This window comes from Melanotaenia boesemani, chromosome 13, assembly GCF_017639745.1.
Source record: "Melanotaenia boesemani isolate fMelBoe1 chromosome 13, fMelBoe1.pri, whole genome shotgun sequence".
Classification (NCBI taxonomy): Eukaryota; Metazoa; Chordata; class Actinopteri; order Atheriniformes; family Melanotaeniidae; genus Melanotaenia; species Melanotaenia boesemani.
In genome coordinates, this window is record NC_055694.1 from 7,633,882 (window position 1) to 7,653,427 (window position 19,546).

The 19,546-nt window shown below is 41.1% G+C and overlaps 1 protein-coding gene across 2 annotated transcripts; it reads right to left on the reverse strand.

The window, feature by feature from the left end:
- Positions 1–110: 110 nt before the first annotated feature.
- Positions 111–18,874, reverse strand: LOC121651145 (PDZ domain-containing protein 4-like). Of its 2 annotated transcripts, XM_042003076.1 has the most exons (8): positions 16,213–18,874; positions 8,749–8,802; positions 7,927–8,237; positions 7,707–7,794; positions 7,526–7,624; positions 7,368–7,430; positions 6,987–7,088; positions 111–2,308 (listed from the first exon to the last, which is right to left on the reverse strand). In XM_042003076.1, the coding sequence occupies exons 1-8, from the start codon at positions 16,270–16,272 to the stop codon at positions 269–271; spliced, it is 2,817 nt and encodes a 938-aa protein (XP_041859010.1). In that variant the 5' UTR covers positions 16,273–18,874; the 3' UTR covers positions 111–268. The 2 variants fall into 2 exon arrangements, with proteins under 2 accessions (XP_041859010.1, XP_041859011.1); XM_042003077.1 differs by lacking the exon at positions 8,749–8,802.
- Positions 18,875–19,546: the final 672 nt, after the last annotated feature.

The window sequence follows — 19,546 nt, forward strand, 5'->3', positions numbered from 1 at the left end:
GCAGTATTTGTTTAATACTTTGCATGGATCTTCAGATCAAAGTAAATATATATTAGCTTTTTTATGGTCTCTGAACACAAAATCTTGCAGGTTCAATCATGGGTTTTTTGTTGTCTCATTTTAAGAATGGGGCCTGTGCTATGCTAGTTTATGATTCTCATAAATGTTATGTTGATGACAAACATTCGTGCCAGGATGTAGGGAATCAGCTTGTGTTCATCCAATGACAAGTGTCTCATCCTAATCCCTTGTTCTTTCCCATCTCATCTCAGACAGTGGTGACAGACAGCAGTGGATTGTAGACTTTCTTCCCATCAGCAGACCTGCTCCCATGAGCCAGCAGCTCCTGTATGGTGATCCAGTTGTCCAGGATTCTGCGGCTACGCTTCTTCATGCTCCTGCGATGGCACAGCTCCAGGATGGAGGTGGGCTCCTGTGGCTGTGTCGTCCCCTGCTGCTCTCCTCCTCCTCCTCCTCCACCGCTGCCTTGCTCCCTCTCGCGCTCTCTCAGGAAGTCGAGACGGCTCTGCATCATGAACTCCCTGCGCCGCCGCTGCTCTCGGGCCTTCAGCAGCTGCTGCTTGCGCTCCTCTTTGCTCCAGTAACGGCCCATCTTCATCTCACTGACAGCATCATCATCTGTTGTCATGCCACTGCGTTCCTCTCTTATCTTCATGGCACGTGCCTTAAGGAGGCGATCCCTCACAGGCCGCTTAGCCACGTAGCGCGAGCCGTCGCTACGGATTTTGACCTTCCATTCCATTCGAGGGGATGCTGGCAGCAGTGGAGAGGACAAAGGTAAGGATACAGCACCTGGGGGCTGGGCAACATCTTTACATGTGCTGGCCAAACTCATTGGGCTGAGATCACCTTCTTTCTCTATGGTACCCTCTTTGGGAGCGTTTCTAAGTCCACCTAGGCGTTCAGAGGCTGACGGGGACCTCAGCTGCATGCAGCTCAGGTAACGCTGGGGGGGCTTTACCTCATTTTGACGGCGGGACAAATAAGGGCTGTTCTCTGCACTCCGTCCACCAGCCCTCTCAGCTGTCCCGCTACCTTTGGGGTTGCGTCTTACCCCTCCATCTGAGCCCCTCCTGGTTCCCACATCCCGGGACAGGGACCTAACCTTTACTCCTGGGCTGGAGGTCTTAGCCTCAGCCCCTCTTCTGTGAGTGTGTGGAGAGTAGGGCTGGTTCAGGTTTTCTTGAATCCCATCCCCTCTTTCGTGGGTTCCTCTCTCTCTCTGCCTAATGGAGGTTGGAAGCTGCATAGCTGCTGTAAGCAGAGACTCCCCCCCCTCCAGACTCTGCATGGAAGGTGAAGGTTGCTGTTCATTAACCAGAGGGGTGCTCCTGCAGCTTTCCCCTCCAGTGTTGTAGGCACTCGTGCTGTCCTTATCTGAGCGCTCCCTCTCTGGAAGCTCATTGATGTCTGACAAAGCGTGGTGACAGGACTCCTCACTAACCAAAGTACCGTTCATTTCCAAACGTCCTCCAGCTCCTACTCCAGCTCCTGCGCTTGCTCCATTCTTGTCCTCATGAGGCCAAGCCTTCATGCAACGCTCCCTCAGCTGCTGCATCTTCTGGGCTCTCAGGATGTTTCGACATTTGAACTCCAAGTGGCGGAGTTCCTCCTCAAGGAGAGCCATCTCATGTTGCGTCAGGCTCTCATTCCTGTTCTCATCCAGTGAGACACCCCCTTCCTCATGAGCCAGCCCCTGAGCATTACCATTCTTCTCATAGAAGCACTTGATTTCCAGTAGCTCTTTGTACCTCTCACACTCTTCCTCAGTCAGACCAGGCATCATCATCCTTACAGGATCTGGCATGTAGGCCCTCTCCAGTCTCTCTACTTGTTCCAAGCCTCCTCCATTAAAACAGTCAAGTCCCAGGAGGGAGTCTGTGCTGAACTGAAGGTCTTGGGAATGCAGCAGAGGTGGAGTGTCCCCTCTGCTGGACAGGAACTTGCGCATGCTGCCAGGCGTGTTAGTTGCATTTGTGTTAGAGGCACTAGTGTGGTCGTCTCCCAGAAGGTCGTGTTCTGAAGACTCTTCATAGCGTGTGCTTTCATCTGTACGGCCAACCCCGCTGTCCAACTCCTGGCTGTTGCTCAGGACTGTCTTGAGCAAATCAGGTGAATCCCTGCTCACCGAGTGACAATGGCTACGAAGTACACCTCCCCCAGCAGTGCTGGCGGGTCCAGCACCCAGCATGGAGGGGCTGGTCACCACTCTGTGGCTGCTGCTGAGGTGGACGGCATTGTCAAGGGGCTCCAGGTCCAGCTCATCCAGATCCAGCTGGTTGTCGTTCTTACGACAGAAAGGATTTAGTTTGTTGCAGGGAAGGCGTTCAACATTGAAGACCGAAAAACAGAAAAAGAAGAGAAAAAGAAAAATACATTAGGATGTTATACACCTTGACAATTAACAGCAACTTTTTTAATGCTTTAAAAGACTTAAAAACATAAACATTTATTTAGAAACACTCAGAATAAGTTTAATGGATTTATTGTGCTGAATTTTTAGTAAAGCACTTTAAAATATAAAACTATCTCTATTTAAGCATGCATAAGTAATTGGACAACCAGAAAACCCAAAGGTTTCTTCAGAGCTATGTAAGACCTGTTCTTATTTCTTTTCTTAAGTTTTCTTAAGTTTTTCCCAGTCTACTTCAATAGGTCAGATCCACTTACTTATGAAGAAAAATAATAAAATAAGTGAATAAATGAACAAAATTACTACACACTCCTGAGAGCAGGAGAACATTTTTACCGTTTTTATTTTATAACCATTTAGATCACTTACAAAATCACCATTTTCCTCAAATAGGACTTTAAGCAAGAAGACGAAAGGCCTGCAGTTGATTTCAGATGCTGAATTTCGACGTTAGTAAAAAACTTTGGAAGATGTTCATGCAGATTAAATCGGCTTTCTTTAACCAGCAAAATCAAATCAATTTAATCAGAGAGACAACAGGAACATTAGCAGGGCCAGATCAGCAGCTTGGCACATTCTGAGAAAAACAACAACAAAATGTCTGGATGTCCATGGAGGACAATAATAAATGGTCAATTGTTGCAAAATCCTTTCCACACTGGAGAAAAAAAAATGTTTTACAGCATCTGACCTTGTGAAGAACTATCCTGGAGGGAAATATATCATAATCCAAGCCTATTACAAAGAGAAGAATTAATTAAAGGAAATACAGAGGGGTTTTTTTTTTTTTTTTTGTTTTGTTGTTTTTTTTTTTTTTTTTTTTTTTTTTTTTTTTTTTTTTTTTTTTTTTTTTTGCAAGGAGCATTCTTTCAAAGGTCAGATTAAAATTCTGCTAAATCTTTAGGGAAAAAAAGCCAGAAAAGTTCTGCTTTTATTAGAGAGATGAAACTAAGATGAACCTGTATTGGTTAGATTGATAGAAAAAAAGAGAGACAAGAGTTATGACTCTCGATCCAAAGCTGCAACGTCACCTGTAAAAGCAGTGTCAAGAAAATTTAAAAAGAAAAGTAAACACTGAAACACTTGTGTTCATTGATGATTGGGCAGAAATCAGAAGCAAGATAAATTCTGAATTGTGCAGAGATTTACAAAATCCTGTTTCTGAGTTGGTGCTTCAGACAGATGGAGCCTCATCGTAGAGGAAGACAATGACCAGAAGCAAAGTGAGAGCAACCCATGGGTTCCTGAAGGTAAAGAAGTGAAATAATCAGAAATAGCCGAAACAATAACCTGATCCTAACCCAGCTGAGCTGCATTTCACCTGGTTAGACAGAACTGAAGACAGAGACCCCCCTATTAAAAGAACCCGAGGACAGCTGCAGCAAAGGCTCAGTGAAGCATCACATGTTAATTTGCATGACTGCATTTGTGCATCCTGTGAAAAAGAGGATTCTAAAAAGCTATAATTACTTAATCCTTCATTATGCAGTTGCAGCTACAGTCTGTTTAAAAAAAAATTGTACAAATATTCTAACTTTGCCTGCCAGTTGCACCCCAGGAGAACAAAAGAACATTGAACCAAAAATTCTAGAGAACTGAGAGGTGCTTCAAAGCTAACTGTTGATCCTCTGTGACCAGCACTTTGCTGCCATCTGATTGATTATATCAGTTTTAATCTGCTGCAGCATGTAGGAGCTGGTGTAACGGTAGTGCTCCTCTGTCACTAGATGGCGCCCATGCTTTGTGAGATTTTATCATCATCATGTCAGTTCTCTGAAACCAAGTAATTTGCCTAAAGAGAGAAAAAATCACATATTTAGTTTTTACAAAGAATAATTGCTTCATATTAGAGACAATGATTTTTAAAGAATCCCATCAAAGAATGAAATGTTCATCTAAGCATTAACGGTTCTTTAAAATGGTTTCTGTTTCGGATCTTTTTTTTTTTCATTCAAAGCAGTTTGGCCTTCATTCAAAAGCTCATCAGATTTAGAGAATTTAGAGAAAACACTTGGACTTCAGCAGCTCACGTCTCCTCTGCCTCTTTGAAAATTCGGCTTAATTGGTTTGATTTAAATATGAACTGTACGCAGCCTGTGAGACGAGGTATTGATTATCCTTATCTTCATTCTCATTCTTTGATTAAACCCCCTCCCTTCTCCGTCTGACTACACTGCAAGACAACAGATGAAGCTTTAATCTCTGTTTGTGCATTTTCCCCCTGATGATTCTCTGTCCTCCCTGCTTCCTTTCTCTGGCTTGAATCTTAATGTAGAACAATGCCTTGGCAATATAAATCTTGTCAGCCTTTCGCAGGTAGAGCTCGTGCTCATATATTCAAACGCAAGGACAAGTTCGAAAAGATGGGAGGTTATTTGTGGGGGTGAGTCTTTGACCTAGACCATTTTAATGAGAGGCGTTTAAATCTGCCCTGTGGCTCACAGAGAATACAGATTTTTGTACTCTCACATAAAAATGCACCCATCTCCATGTACAGCACGTTTCTTAGAGGGTATGTAATGGAAAAATCCATTTGAGTGGGTCAACATACACAAAGTAGTATGTTTATAAGTAACTTGGCAGGGGTATGTTATTGCAGGGCAGCAGGCGTGTGTTACAGTGCTCTCATATCTGTTAAAAATGACCTTGTGAGACACAGACGGTTTCCACAATAGCACAGTGGTTACAAGTACTATTTGTCTCTGTCTCTCCCTCTGTGCTATCTGTGGTCTCATCATGTTTTTGTGCCTCTTTGCTTTTCTGCCACACTAAACAATTCAGCCTGCAGGATGGGACAAAGAAAAACACCACAATATAGCTCATGTTGCTAATTCCTTCACTACATTCATGTGAATGAGAAGATACACCCTTTTTCAGCTTCTGGTTTTACAGAACAAACAATCTTTTGTCACTTACCAGGTGACAAAGTTTGGTAAATAGAACATCAGAAAAATACATTACATATTATACTGCGTTATTATTATTTTTTTAACAAAAGCAATGTGAAATTGTTGAAGCAGTGTGTGAAAAACAAGGTGAATCCGTACTGCTTCCATTGGAATAATGAGGGTAAGTAGCAGCCAGGTGCTGTGAATCAAATTGACTTATTTAATTGAGCATCGCCAAGAGTGATTACCTATAAAAGCTTAAGTTTATGTTCTTGGTCTGGATCATTCAGATGGGTTTACACAATGCCAAGGAGGAAAGACACTTTATTTTCAGCTGTGCACAATGACTTCCCAAGCCATGTGTATATACAGTAACAGTCAAAAGATTGGACACATTTTCCAAAAGTGTGTCCAAACTTTTCACTGGTGGTGTATATTAATGCACGGCAGTACAGTCAAAAACATTCTGCTACTACCGTATGCAGATGATACACTCAGAATCATCTCATATAGGGATGGAAAGTTCTTTTAACAACCACAAAAAGCAGAAAATTAAGAGGTCACTGCTTGGGCCACTCGATGTACACAACATAGAAACAATGCTGCCGTCCATGGAGCTGAAATAAACAGCTCACCTGCGTCATTTGGAAAATTTAATGTATGAATAAAGACACAAATTATTGCCATTCTCTTCATTTAAGAAACATCATGAACCATATGAAAATATGATTTAAATGTCTCCAATGTTTTCATGGGACCTCATCTGCTTTTTTGGGGAAGCAGACTTTCCCTTAGCTCCCACTATGGTTATAGGGTTATTTTCAAATAATTAGGGGTACAGCATTCTACAGAGAAAAAGATAATTCACAAGGAGAAAATATTTCAGGCAGTTGTCTGTCTTTATAGGAAGTGAACATCTCAGCAAGTTCACCCCAAGATGTGATTGTGCACGATCAAAGTCTGCAAAAGTCTCAAGAGCTAAATCTCAGACTCTACAGGCCTCAATTAGCATGTAAAACGTTTAAGATCCTGACAGACTAGAAAAAGAAAAAGACTGAAAGATTACAGCTTGTTTGGAATGGTTGTAGGAGAAAGCTTCTTCTCTATGTAAAGAACATGGGGGCATGGCTTATGTTTGCAAAGCTGATACAATTTCCGTTTGGAAGTAGAGATGTTTGGCCATCCACAGCATTGTGCAAGAGTAGCATATCAGCACGACAACCTGATAAAAACTGTCAGTTTTCCAAAGGAGGGGTGATGATTTAGGCTTGTTTCTGCAATGTGGCCATGCGACCTGCAAATCTTGCAGTCACTGAGTCGACCAATGTTTTCTAGTCAAATGTGGAGCCATCTCACCAGTGGTTAAAGCATGGCTGCACTTTGATCATAAAGCAAGACAATAATCCCAAACATGGCAACAAATCTATAACAAAATAGCAGAAAAAGAAAAGACTACCTACAAATCTCAATAAAGTAATGTAGCACCAAGAAAAATGAACCAAAATGTAAGACATGCTATTACACTACCATATGCTGTTATGATTTTAGAATAACCTCTTGCTACATAAACAGGGAGACGAAGGAAGTAACATGTCTTTCTAGGTCATTGTTCAAACTGAGCCTCAGAGTGGTTTCCCTGAAGACTGCATTTCCAATTTCCTCACCTCTATCTCGGGCCTTGCGAGAAGCAGTGAAACATTAGTGCTGTCCTCCCTGGTGAGAATAGCTACCGCCTCCTCTCTGTTCTGGATGTCCACTCCATTTATCTAACAGAGAAAAAAGAGAATGAACTTCTGAGCTGGTGTCAGATATTGTAAGATCCTTAGAATTAAGGATGGATTTAATTAAACTGCACACTTCAGGAAATGGGCTTTCTTTTCAGCTTAATAGTGTGGGCAGTAATATTAAAAAAAAGAATTAATCGTAAATGCTACTTTAATTTTACTTCAAAATAAGAAATGAACTGCAGTGAAACTGGTTCTATTGTGGACCAGATGCTATCTAACGCCTCAGTTTCATGATTCAATGGGAGCATTCCTTAATACCTGCAGTATTCTGTCTCCCTTGCGGATGCGGCCGTCCATTGCAGCAATACTGTTTGGGTTCACCTAAAGAAGTTAGATACAGTATGTTTAAAGGTCAGAAAAGAAGAGAAGATTTATTTTAAAAACTGATAGTTTTTGCTTTCTTGAGGCATTTTCACCTCTCCCACATAGATCCCGAGGTCCTCCTCATCATCAGTTCTGTAACACACTGTCAGACCAAGTTTATCCTGCTGGCGAAACTTGTACAACTCCACCTCCTAGTGCAGTTAGAGAAATGTTCATGTGTCAGACAAAGAACAATGGGGAAGCTTTCTTTGCCGGTAGCTAATACACTCTCACCTCATATTCCAGCTCATCCTGCCTGTCCACTTCATGCTGAGTGATGTCAAAGTAGTCGGTAGGGTCGTAGTATACGGGCTCCGTAAAGCTGAAAATGAGAAAGTTCACATGTTGGTAATTGGGACAGCTTCTGACTTCAAATGTGTGACAAGAAAGGCAGATAAGCTTTGGTCTGATGGTTCTACTTGCTGCAGAGACCTATTAAACTATTCCCACTCACAGTTCATTGAATAGATATGGCTCCAGTAGTGGTGGTAGTGGAGGAGAGGGAGGAGGGTCGGGTGGGGGTGGAGCTCCACAGGGATGCTGGCTGCTCTTGCCCAGAGTCAACATATGTTGGAAGCTGATGTCGGTTTGGGTGCAGCTGTCTACACAGTCAGCCATGCCCATGGTTACTGGCACTTGCCCTCCAGGAGCTCCAGCTTGGCCTGCCCATCTGCGAGCCCCCCGCTTTAATATGTTAGACAGGACAGGGTCCCGCATGTCCAGAGGAGGATCCCCAGAAAGTCGAGATAGCTCCTTTCCATTCACCTGGGAAGAAAAAAAAAAGGATGAAATAAAAAAACGTATATATGAATATGTTCTTAAAACACCCAGAAGGTTGTGCTCATATAATGTAGAAGCAGGAGAAGAAGAAGAGAAAACTGCTAACTGGGTAAGAGATACTGTCCAGGAAAAAGAATAATGAAGATGACTAAATTCACAGATGTGTTCCACAGTTCTTTAAAAACAAACATTTTTTTCACAAAGTTTCACAAAAAATAACTGAAAAGATGGACAATCTCACATCCACCAACACATCAAACAGACAGTTAGTTCAGAGCAGTAACCAAAGGGGAGGAAACTATAGCTACACACTGAAAGCAAGATACACAGAGGCCATGTTGGCACACAGAAAACTTCATAAATACACTTAAGCTGACAGATACGTGCAGATAAAATGTCAGTGTCAGAGATACCATAAAAAACACTACATATATGTATGAAACGCTTCAACAGCACATCACACCAAGAAACAGAGCAGAAAGCCGAATACTGAGACCTTCAATCGACCGTCAGCATCGAAAGAGCACAGCATGTTGCCTACGCGACCCTTCTGTGGAGAGACAGAAAGAAAGTAGGAAAATAGCCGAGTTAGGAAATAGTTATGGCAACTGTGAAGAGTTGGAGAGTGGAAAGGAAAGGAAAGGAAAGGAAATATCCTATGGTAATGCAACATTTCATGTCAACACTGAGAGAAAAAGTAAGTTTCTTTATTACATCATTCTTGAAATAACTGAAAATGATAACATGTTCTTTTCCCTTCAAAAAGGTGTGAAGCTGTGCAACGATTTGACAAACTGAACTCAGCACAAAGATACCTGGGAGATGGAAACTTTGTTGTTGATGTTATCACTTCATTTTAAAAATGTTGGTACCATGGTACATGCTCAGAAAAATGTCCATAAATTACCAGGCAGAAAATTACCAGAACATTTTTCCTTTAATTATATGCACATTTAGGTTCCCATCCAATGTCATTTTAATTCCCAGTGAAACACACAGAAATTCTTTTTCTTTGGGTTTGGCAGTCTAAACACAACTAAGGCATATTACTGCCTCTCACCATCCAACACAACATGGAGCAGAGATAGCAGTGGGTACAACTTCATGTACTGTCTATTCTATTCTATTCTATTCTATTCTATTCTATTCTATTCTATTCTATTCTATTCTATTCTACAGTCATTTAGCATATGCTTTTATCGAAAGCAACTTAAATCTGAGAGTAAGAACAACACAAGCAAGAATTCAAACAAGATGGGACATCATAATTAAGTGGTAGTCAGACTGCTGTGAGTCCAGTGTGCCAAGCCAAACACAGGCGGTAAAGCACATAACTCAAATTTAGAGGATAACAATCACAAAATGTTAAATTCCTGCAGAATATGGATTTCCCATGAGTCTTTGCACACTTGGTGGATCTGTGAATCTGTGTTTTCATTAGGGTACTAAACCTATGTTAAACCTGACTGTAGAACTCCGAGAGTTGAAAACTAATCTCACATGACTCCAGAACACCGAATTTCAGATTTGTTTAAGTTTGAGAATTTCTTGTTCCCAAGAAACAACAAAATAAAGAAATACAGGTAAAACTACTCTGAAATTATTTCCAATTTTTATGCTACATTTGACACTATTTTCATGAACTTTTCATAGAGTGTATGTTTACCGCTGTGCTGCGCCAGCACTTTGAGAACTAAGGAGAATAATTTCTGTACTTTTTAAATTGAAAGTTTTATTTCTCCCTTTTTGTCAGCATATCAGCTACTCAACTTGTAGTATATTCATGGTTCAGATCATAATGTGCATAATATAAGTGTGTTCAGTCACCAGACCAGACCAGTAACCAGACCACAGGCAGGCCGACAGCTGTAAAGAACTGTAAAGCCATGCATAAGTGCAGAATCTGGTTTGGTATTGTGTGATTAAACAAATGAGCCAAGGCTTAGTAAGCAGTACGTGTAGTGTTAACGGCCTCCACAAATGGTTTCTACATTCTTTTCACGAATCCACTCTGAACACTCAACTGGGGTTTGAATGTTCCTCCTAAAATTTGATCAATTCAACCAAAGAACATTTTTCCGAGTTCAGTTTCAGTCCACTTTTAACGAGCTCAGGCTCACAGAAGGTGACCATATTTCTTTAACTCGCATTGATGGATGAAGCGATGAAATGTGCTTCTCAAATCATGTCTGCTATTAATGCAGGACCATAACCAATAAATATTGGTTTTCAGCCTTGACCCTGAATACAAATATTTCTCCAGCAGATGAATGTGATGATTAAATCTCCCAATTTTGATAAACTTTACACTGACAAATCTTTGTCAAGACAATCTTTAGTCTTGAAAGTTTTTGACCACAGAGCCTCTCACACATATTTGCTTGTCAAAGAGTCCATGTTTGATTTAATTTTTAATGAATAAATGAATAAATGTATGAATAGCTTTAAAAACATTTCCTGTGTTTACTTGTGCAGCCCCAGCTATGTCTGGTTGTATGAAGCTATGTAACTGATTTATTCGTGCATATATACTTTCCTTTCGATGTGATACTTCTCTACTCTTTCCACACACAGCTAACAGCATAGAGAGAAAAGGGGCATTAAAAATGAAGAATTATTGAATCAAAATCTGAAGAAGGTACCAAAACAATACTAGCATTTTGACAGCAAAGTGACTTAGACCAGGCAGAACCTGCCACTCTATAGTAGAAAGATTCATTTAGTATTTATACCTGTTTAAATTTTAATTTCCTCTGTACTTTAGCTGATTTATGACCAAAACTAGAGATATTCCTATTTTCCTCAGCTTTTCTTTCTGTTTAGCACTAGTTAGCATTTAAGTTAGCATGCTAGCAAAATAAACTGCTGAATAGGGGCTGTTATCAAAGCATTAATGTTGTCATTGCCATATCGGAGCTGTGTTAAAGCATGGCCTCACACAGCCGTTAACATGTGCAGAACTCAATTGAACTTTATTCATTTTTAGCAAATAAAAACAACTTTGACTGCCTTCATGCCATTACACGAAACAGACATGCAGTGTGTGGTTTGATTCAGCGCCTGACCTTGGCTGTCTGTGACACATCTTTCCCACCCAGCTTCATTCTCCCACTCCTCTCATCTCTTGTCCCCTTTCAGTAATTGCATGTCAAATCAATGTTCCCCTGTGCAGCCAAGCACATAAAGTTTCTTGCTACATTCAGCTCAAGTTCCCCCATTTTTTTTTTTTTCATATTTCTTCCTTAAAAGCACTCGATTGTTTCTCTTTCTGTTCTCTTTCGTCTCTATCCCTATCCTCTTCTGCTTCTGCTTCTTCCCTCTCCTGTTTTCTCCAGACTCTGGATTTCTTTCGCCGTGCTGCCTCAGCAGTTCTGTCTACTCTGTCCCCTCCCTGGAGGGAACAGCTCACCCTCTTCTATTTCCATCTATTTCAGCCCCTGCTTCTCTTTGTGTGTTTGTCCTTCCTCGCTCTAATGTCCCTCCATAAATCTTGCTGCCTCTCTTAATGAGCTTCTTCTGAACAAATAAGATGCTTCCTCCCTACGTGGGAGATGGTGATGAAAGAATTAACGCAGCTGATTGTGTGTTCTCCATTGTGCATTATATCTGCTATGAACTATTTTTCACTTTAAACAGCAGAAGGTATGTTTTGTATTAGTTCTTTACACTCTGCAGGATCAGAGGGAGGCTATTAGGAGACAGGGTTGTGGTCATGAGTGACGGGTATGAATACTAATAGAAAGGATAGAAGGGAGGTTTCTCATTCATTATCAATGAGAGGTACTGAGATTGCTTTGAAGATGACTTCATGCAGTGTAATGGATGTTTAGTGTTAAGACAGCTTTTTGGACCTGGCTTGATAGAAAATCCATTAACTCTTTCCATGTGCTGTTCTCTATTATCTCTTGGTTAGTAGGTCATTACACGTCTGCTATTTATAAGGTACACAAGATGATAAACACAACATTTGAATGTGTTAAAAAGTAATTAAAATGCAGAAAAATACTCCTGAATTCACAGTGGGGAGGTGGGTTGTGGCGGGATCAGCGGCGGCTGTGGAGCTCAGGGTGGGGATGATGTGGATAGAGATGAAAGAGATGCAAAGAGTTCAAAGTGTAAAGAGAGAAAGCAAAGCAGGAGAAGCACAGAAGGACGAAAGCGGAACGAGACATAAGAGGAGGAGATAGGGATAAGGATGCAGGAACATCGCAGAAAAGAAGCTTTCAAGGAAGTGCCGAATGAATCTTAATAGTTACTGAGTCTGGCTCTGGGATTAGTTGCTAGTAAACAGACTCAAAATAGGAGCTTGTGGGGAATTACTAAGTGGTTTCTGCATAATTAGTTTTTATCTGAATTTCAATAGTGCTACACTAATGTCAGTGCAGGTATAAATACACGTTGCTGTTGGTATCACAGACTGTTCCAAGCTTTCTTGTGTTTTTCCACAGCTTTCTTCACCCTCAACATATTGACTTCCACTTGTTACTGTGGGTGATTGATTTTTTTCATCATGCTTTGAAGGCCGCAGCAGTCCCTTCTTCAGAAATCAATTAATCTGGAGACAGAGTTGACCCACTCTGCCTGTAGCCTCAATTGTTTAATATCACCAATTTAAACTGGCAATCAGGGAGCGGAAGGCTTGTCAAAAACTGATACCAGTGACAAGATATTGATTTTTAAAGGTACAGGAATCAGTTTAAACAAAAAATTGATTGTGGGCTGAATGTTTTTGATGTTGACAGAGGATCATTGAGTGAGTCTGACAGAGTGCATGTGAGGGATAAAATAAATCTTAACTGATCCTTGAAGGGAAATGAAAAAATCTCACGAACAGTGTATAATTTTACTCTGATGGTCTTGGTCACCCCAGTGTTATTAGACAAGGAGCGAGAGTGACATGCTATCCATCAGGAGTCTTTTTGTTCCATCTTCATGTCAAGTTTGCAAGTGAAAGAGTAGGAACCTGACAAGCATATACAATTGCGTGCACACACACATCTACAGGTCTAACATAGGCTTACACTTCATCAGAGAAAACAGACATTCTTGACATCTAAATAGGCTGACACACCAAAGAGTATTGAGCAGTCTGTCAGATGTTCAAACAAACTGGTGTTTGCTTTTGCTCTATTTGACACTTGGTATTTGAAAGCTTTCAAAATGCATTTTCTAAGCAATTTTTAAAAGTGTTATTTAGCTAAAAGAACATAATGCATAAAGTCTGTTTTGGCTGCTCTGATTTCTTATGTACAACTTTCACAACAAAATGCTGATGTGCAAAGGAATAAATAGAAGCAACAGGCATAATGATGTTATACATATCCTAATACCTGCATTTTTCTGTGAAGGGGAGGGGGCTTTAATTAAATTAGAATGTTTCATGGAGTCCAGATTAATCGAGTAAAGCAGGCATCAATGCGAAGATCATATCAAAATCAACTAAAAGAAAAAGGAAAAAGTAAAAACACCAGAACGTTAAGGACAGTGCAGTTTATATATTTTTTTCATTATTATTATTATTATGCAATATTCTGCTTTCAGATGCACCTCAGATTTTTTGTTTCTTTGGTGTGCGTTCACACACATTCCTCATTTTCCAGCTTTGCCTGCAGGTCATTGGTATGTATTGATTTAAATGTGTTTGCCTCTTGTGAATGTCAGCATGTTTCTCCGTGTCATTGTGAATGAAAGCACATTAGGTTTGTTTAATGATGCCGGTTGCCTTGGAAACAGCCTCCTGTCTACAGCCACTGGGAAGAGAGGGAGAGAAAGAAGGGAGCGGCCACGGGGCCCGGGGGGGTACAGGTTTGCTGTGTGTGTGGGTTGGTCAGGCACTCGTTAAAAAATGCGTGTAAAATGCAACATGTCACTCAAGATAGCTCATATTGTGTGCATAGGTCTACAGCTGAGTCTAATTTATCAGTTTAATGGTGATATCCTTTTTTACTTGAGGCTATAGGAGGGTGTATTGATTTGGAGCATACCGATGGGTGTGTACCATACAGCAGTGCGGAGCGTATATGTAGCACAGGCTCAATGTATAATGTATGAGTTTTTTTTCCCTTTGGCAAGAGAAATCAAGTGTTTATATTTAGTTAAATTTAACAGCTTGATTTTATATCACAATGTAGCCTTGAGCTGCTTAATGTTATATTTATTGCCCAAAAGCAGTCACATTTAATTTGAAGTTGTAATTATGCACATTAGTTAAGAAAAAACAGCTAAAAGCTGCAAACCTCTGAAGGAGAAAAATAGCATGGAAAGCAATTAAAATATGAGATGGAAAATTATGCATTTGTCAAATACATTTTTTTTCCAAGTTTAATGCACTCCACCTCACACTTTCCATATAAAACCTGCACAATTCACTATGTTCTGAGTGCACTTGTGGCCATTGGCTCTTTCCCTGCTTCATTATGCTACATGCATTTGCTCTTTTGTGTCATGCTCCTCTGCTTCTAGCCAGCAGTGCTGTCTCAGCTGTAACATGCCACAATATATGTAGATACTCTGGTCCCAAAGTATCTGTTTACCTTACACAAGCACCATTCACAGAATTGCTTTGCTCACAACATGACAACTCCTTTCCATGCTTCAAATCATTCAGCCCACTTCCAGCCTGTCACTGTGCAATCCTGTCATCACCACACATGTCTGGTAACCACATGCATGTGTCCGTCAAAGCTAAAAGTGTTTTTAAATGACAAGCCTCGAGTCAGTCAGTGTCGTTATTGCTGACTCCTGTTATATAGGGTCACTGATGCAGAATGATTCAGCTCTGCTCTGGGTTCACATTCAGACCCCTCATTTCATGGCCTCAACCTCCACCCAGGAGATTTGTGAACTCCCCTGAGCTTTAGTTTTATTCACCCCTGCTCCATGAACTGCTCACATGAATTACTTTGAAGTGTAAACAGCATAAAAATCCCTGAAAGAAGAAAAATAGTCTGACCCTCTCTCCGTGATTCATTTGCATAATTCAAGTCCCTTTTCAACTCATTACCACCCTTCTGCTTGGACTCAGTTTCTTCCTGTTTTCCTTTCTCTTGGCATTGCCTCTGGCACCAGATGCAGCCCAGTTAACTGGCCCAGACTCCAACATGCAACAGAAACCCAGCTGAGGCTTCTGGTGCCACAGATACTAAAAGTGTTGCTTTGCATGGGTGCTGAACATTTTTACATGCTTAGTAAGCATTGGACTTATTTCGGACATGGCGTGCATCATCGAGTCACCGAGCATGAACTTCTGCACAGCCAGATGAGCCTACTCACATTCTGTGGTCTCGGTTGGCAGGTGGTGCTGAGGCTGTAACCGTGGCAACTCCTCTCTACTCTTTAGCCCAGTTTAACAACCCATCCATCCTTCTGGCACTGTGACTCTGCACCACAAATCTACTTTAGCTCTGCTCTCTCAGATCATATCATTCTTATAAATGTGAAACATCATTATTATAATCAGTATCTTTGTCAATGATTAACTGAGCCAAAGCAGCAATTACAAGCTTCGATCAAGAGATAGGGATGTGGTTTATGCATGTAAAACTAACACATAAAAAGAGATTCAAGTCCAGTAAAAAAGGCTAGATGTTTCTCTTGATGTGCAAGTTTGTGTCAGTTTATTAATTCTTTATTTGTAATACCGGTTTCATTCATTTAATTATATTATTGACGTGTTTCTAATTAAAAATTTTGGCGTTGTTTTAGTTGGATTTGTTTATAAATTTCTTTACTTTGCAATGTTGTTTTTTAAGTTCATGAGTAAAATGATAAAATGATTTGGGATACTTAGGAATTTGATAAGTGAATGAGTTAGCCAGCATGAAGAGGTTCTGCTCATTTCTGCCACAGATAAGAGAAGTGGGGTTGTGACTCATTCAGCAGCATCATCGTGAGATAGTTAAGAAGAAAAGAGTGCAAACAAAAGAACAGACAGAGAGAGGAGAGGAGACAGAACGCTCACCTGGAACATCACCCTGTATTGTTCCTCAGGCTTTTGAACCACACACATGTTGCACCCCATTGTGACTTTTGACAGGATGCCGGACGGTGCAGGTGCAACAACTGATGACCAGTTTTCAGGGCAGGATTCTTTGTCTGTGGCAGTGGGAGAGCCCCACCCTCATTCACAGAGGTTGTGGTATATAACACTAGTCCTCTTCAGAGTAACACGCAGCACATCCCCACTGAGGAAGAGCACAGTTTAATTGGCTGCGTCTCCGCTCACTTGTGTTGTGTTCACAATTCAAATGTTATAATCCAGAGGAAACGTAAATGATGATTTCCTCAAGGTTAAAAAAAAATCATCTGAAGTTTTTCTGCTTGTTACAGATGACTCAGCATCAAGTGAAGCTTTCTTTTTTAACACAGGAAGAATTGTTGAATGGATCTGGAGACATGATGAGTTGCAGATGTCCTGTTGGTTTGTGCTTCATCAACAGATCTTCATCAATAGAGGCAGCTGTTTCAGACAATGAAGCGCTTTAGTCAAAAACAAAGATACACAAAGATAATACCTGGCTACACTGATCACTAAAGTCTAAAGCTGCACCATAGAGCAAGCACTCGCAGTAGAACTCTACTGTAGCTGAACTCCCCCACACTCGCAGTGCTACATCCCCAAACAATGCAACTATCAAAGAACTTGCCTCAATCCTCTTTTTACCTCACTCCCACGCTGTACTTCCCACCAACTATTTCTTGTGCTTTCCGGATTTGTTGAAGGGTTGCTGAGTGGGGCTGCTGAGATAACGGGTCTTTCTAAAAGCCCCGTCAGCACCCTCTTCTGCTCTGGTCATCTACTTAAGGATCAATTCTCAGTTAAAGCCGTTTTCTAATGCATCTATGCATTAGAAAACATTGAAACTTGCTGAGTGGAAAAGTTGGATCAAAGAAGTGGTGTCAGGTGGTGTCCGTGACACCATTAAGTAAAACCTGTAAGCCTCTGGCTGCGCAGCTAAGATAAGGTGAATATACACCTGCACAATGATTCAACTACAACCCTTACTAAACTCACATGCTGCCAATTTTCTTGTAACTCTCAACAGAACTGCCATCAGGGAATTGACATTTTTCAAGCACCCTCTTTAAACAATGCAAAACAGGTAGAAAAAATATAAAAACTACATAATGTTACAGTCAACTCAAGCATTTATCTGGCCTGCTGTCAAACACAATGAGAAATACTGGACCTTTGATGCTCAGCTATAGCATTATCTACACTCAAACTGCTGTAGGGGGGACAAGTGATGGATTATTATTAAATTAGTGACCTCTTGATCAGTGATCAGATAAGACTCTTGAATCTGGAGTGAAATCAATATTAAACCAGATCATGGATGAGCTGTGCTTTCTGGGTTATTGGACAGCTTAGGATTTCATTTACCAAAGCAGTTTATTTCTTTAGAAACCTAAAGAAAAACCTTCTTTAGTGCGTCAATATTTTAATTGTCCTTTTCAAACTATGATAAATGGCCCCCAGTCTATTTATACAGAACCCCATTTGCTTTAATATCAGCCCCAGCCAGTCAAAGATAAGCTGAACCGGAGGGGAACAGAATCTAAATGTAACTTTCATTGCCCTCTGAGTCTTATCATTTTGGTTAAACCTCTATTTTTAATCCTCCAACGAGCGGTCGGAGCTGAAGAGTCTTGTCTGAAAGGTCCACCGGCTCGTGTGCTACCATCAACAAGGTGTTAAAGCTAATCCTTATTCAAGGCTTCACTACACCTGTATCCTTTCCAGAAGCTGTTTTAATCCTAAACACAGAGGATTTTACACAGACGCACACACATACACACACAGGAGTGCTATCTCCACAATGAGAAGCACGATAACTTGAGGAAAACCACCTGATAGTCAATATGTTGAGAGCATTCAGCCAATCAAACTATAGTGAAGGTGCCAGACAAGCTCAGCAGGCAGGTGTGCTCCAACTGTCATCCCCTCTTTCCATCGCCTCTTCACCTCTATCTGTGTCACTCCTACATGATTGTTGCAGTGGAGTGTTTCGGATGATTCCCACCTCTCATGCTTTCGGAATCAAACACGGCATGACATAATTAAAAAAATGTCATGTGTGTAAAATAAACTAAACAAACAAAAACAAAATAAAAGGTGTCCACATATGACACAAATCAAGTCTGAAAGTTAGTCCATCTTCAGTCTGCAGCAGGAGAAAAAAAGAAGTTTAAGAATGGCAGCATGTCCAGTTTAATCCTCTCTTTGTCCTTTGGTTATGCTATCAGAAATAATCCACATTTGGATATTAACATGCAAGAAAAGATATAAAAACCATTGTGAGCATTCCAGGTGGGTGGAGTGTTGAGCATGGCCTGTCTCAGGTCAGTGATAAATCCCCATCAGCAGCCTCACAAGATCAGCGAAATCACTAACGGCTGATTGGAGGATACTTCTATCCTTCTCCCCCTGTGGCACGACAGCAAACGCACTTTCCTGCTGCACCGAGAGGAAACACAAAAGGCGGCTTTTCCCCAGCAGTGATGGAGCTTCCAGATCTGCACGCCGCACTACTAAATCAGCCTCTTCTGTGTTTTACTCTGAATGGTTTCTCTTTTCCTCTGTCTCTTCTCCACCCTCTTGCTCTCTAGACTCAGGGCTGGGCTGCTGCAATCTTCTCTAGCCCCCATAATTTTAACCCACACCTCATTTGCTACCCTCCCTCCCCTCTCTGTACTACTCTTCCCCTGCCGCTCTCTCTCTCTCTGCTTGTCTGCAGGCAAGAGAGCGAGCACTGGGAAGTCTATGCATTCAGTCTGAGCAGGACAGAAGGAGATAACAAGCAAAGCTGCATAAAAGTGAATGAAACATCAAGGTTTTGATATGCTGTACCATCAAGACAAGGACAAGGAGGGTTCATCCATTTTCTGGCATTTGAGCAATTCACTGTCAGCTTGTGTTTGTATTAAAAATTAAAAAAAAGGATGATTCACTTTTTTGTAGCAGTAAAAATGCCTACAGCAGGTAGAGAGCTTCAGACTGGCTGTGCATTTAGATGAGGCACTGCCACATAGAAAGTATGAAAGGCAATGGGGGGGAAAGGAAAAAATAAGTGAATAACAGGTGTGACAGGACGAATAGAAAGATGTGGAATAGAGCCAAGAGAAAAAATGCAAATGACTGTGTGGGAGAGCAGTGGCAAAGCAAAGATGTCGTGGAGCAACGGTTTTTCTGCAGTAATCAAAATGACCTGCTGAGGGAGGTGAAACAGAGGCATATGGAGATAATTCTTTTTAAATATACTACACAACCTGGAAGATATGTGAGTATTAGTTCT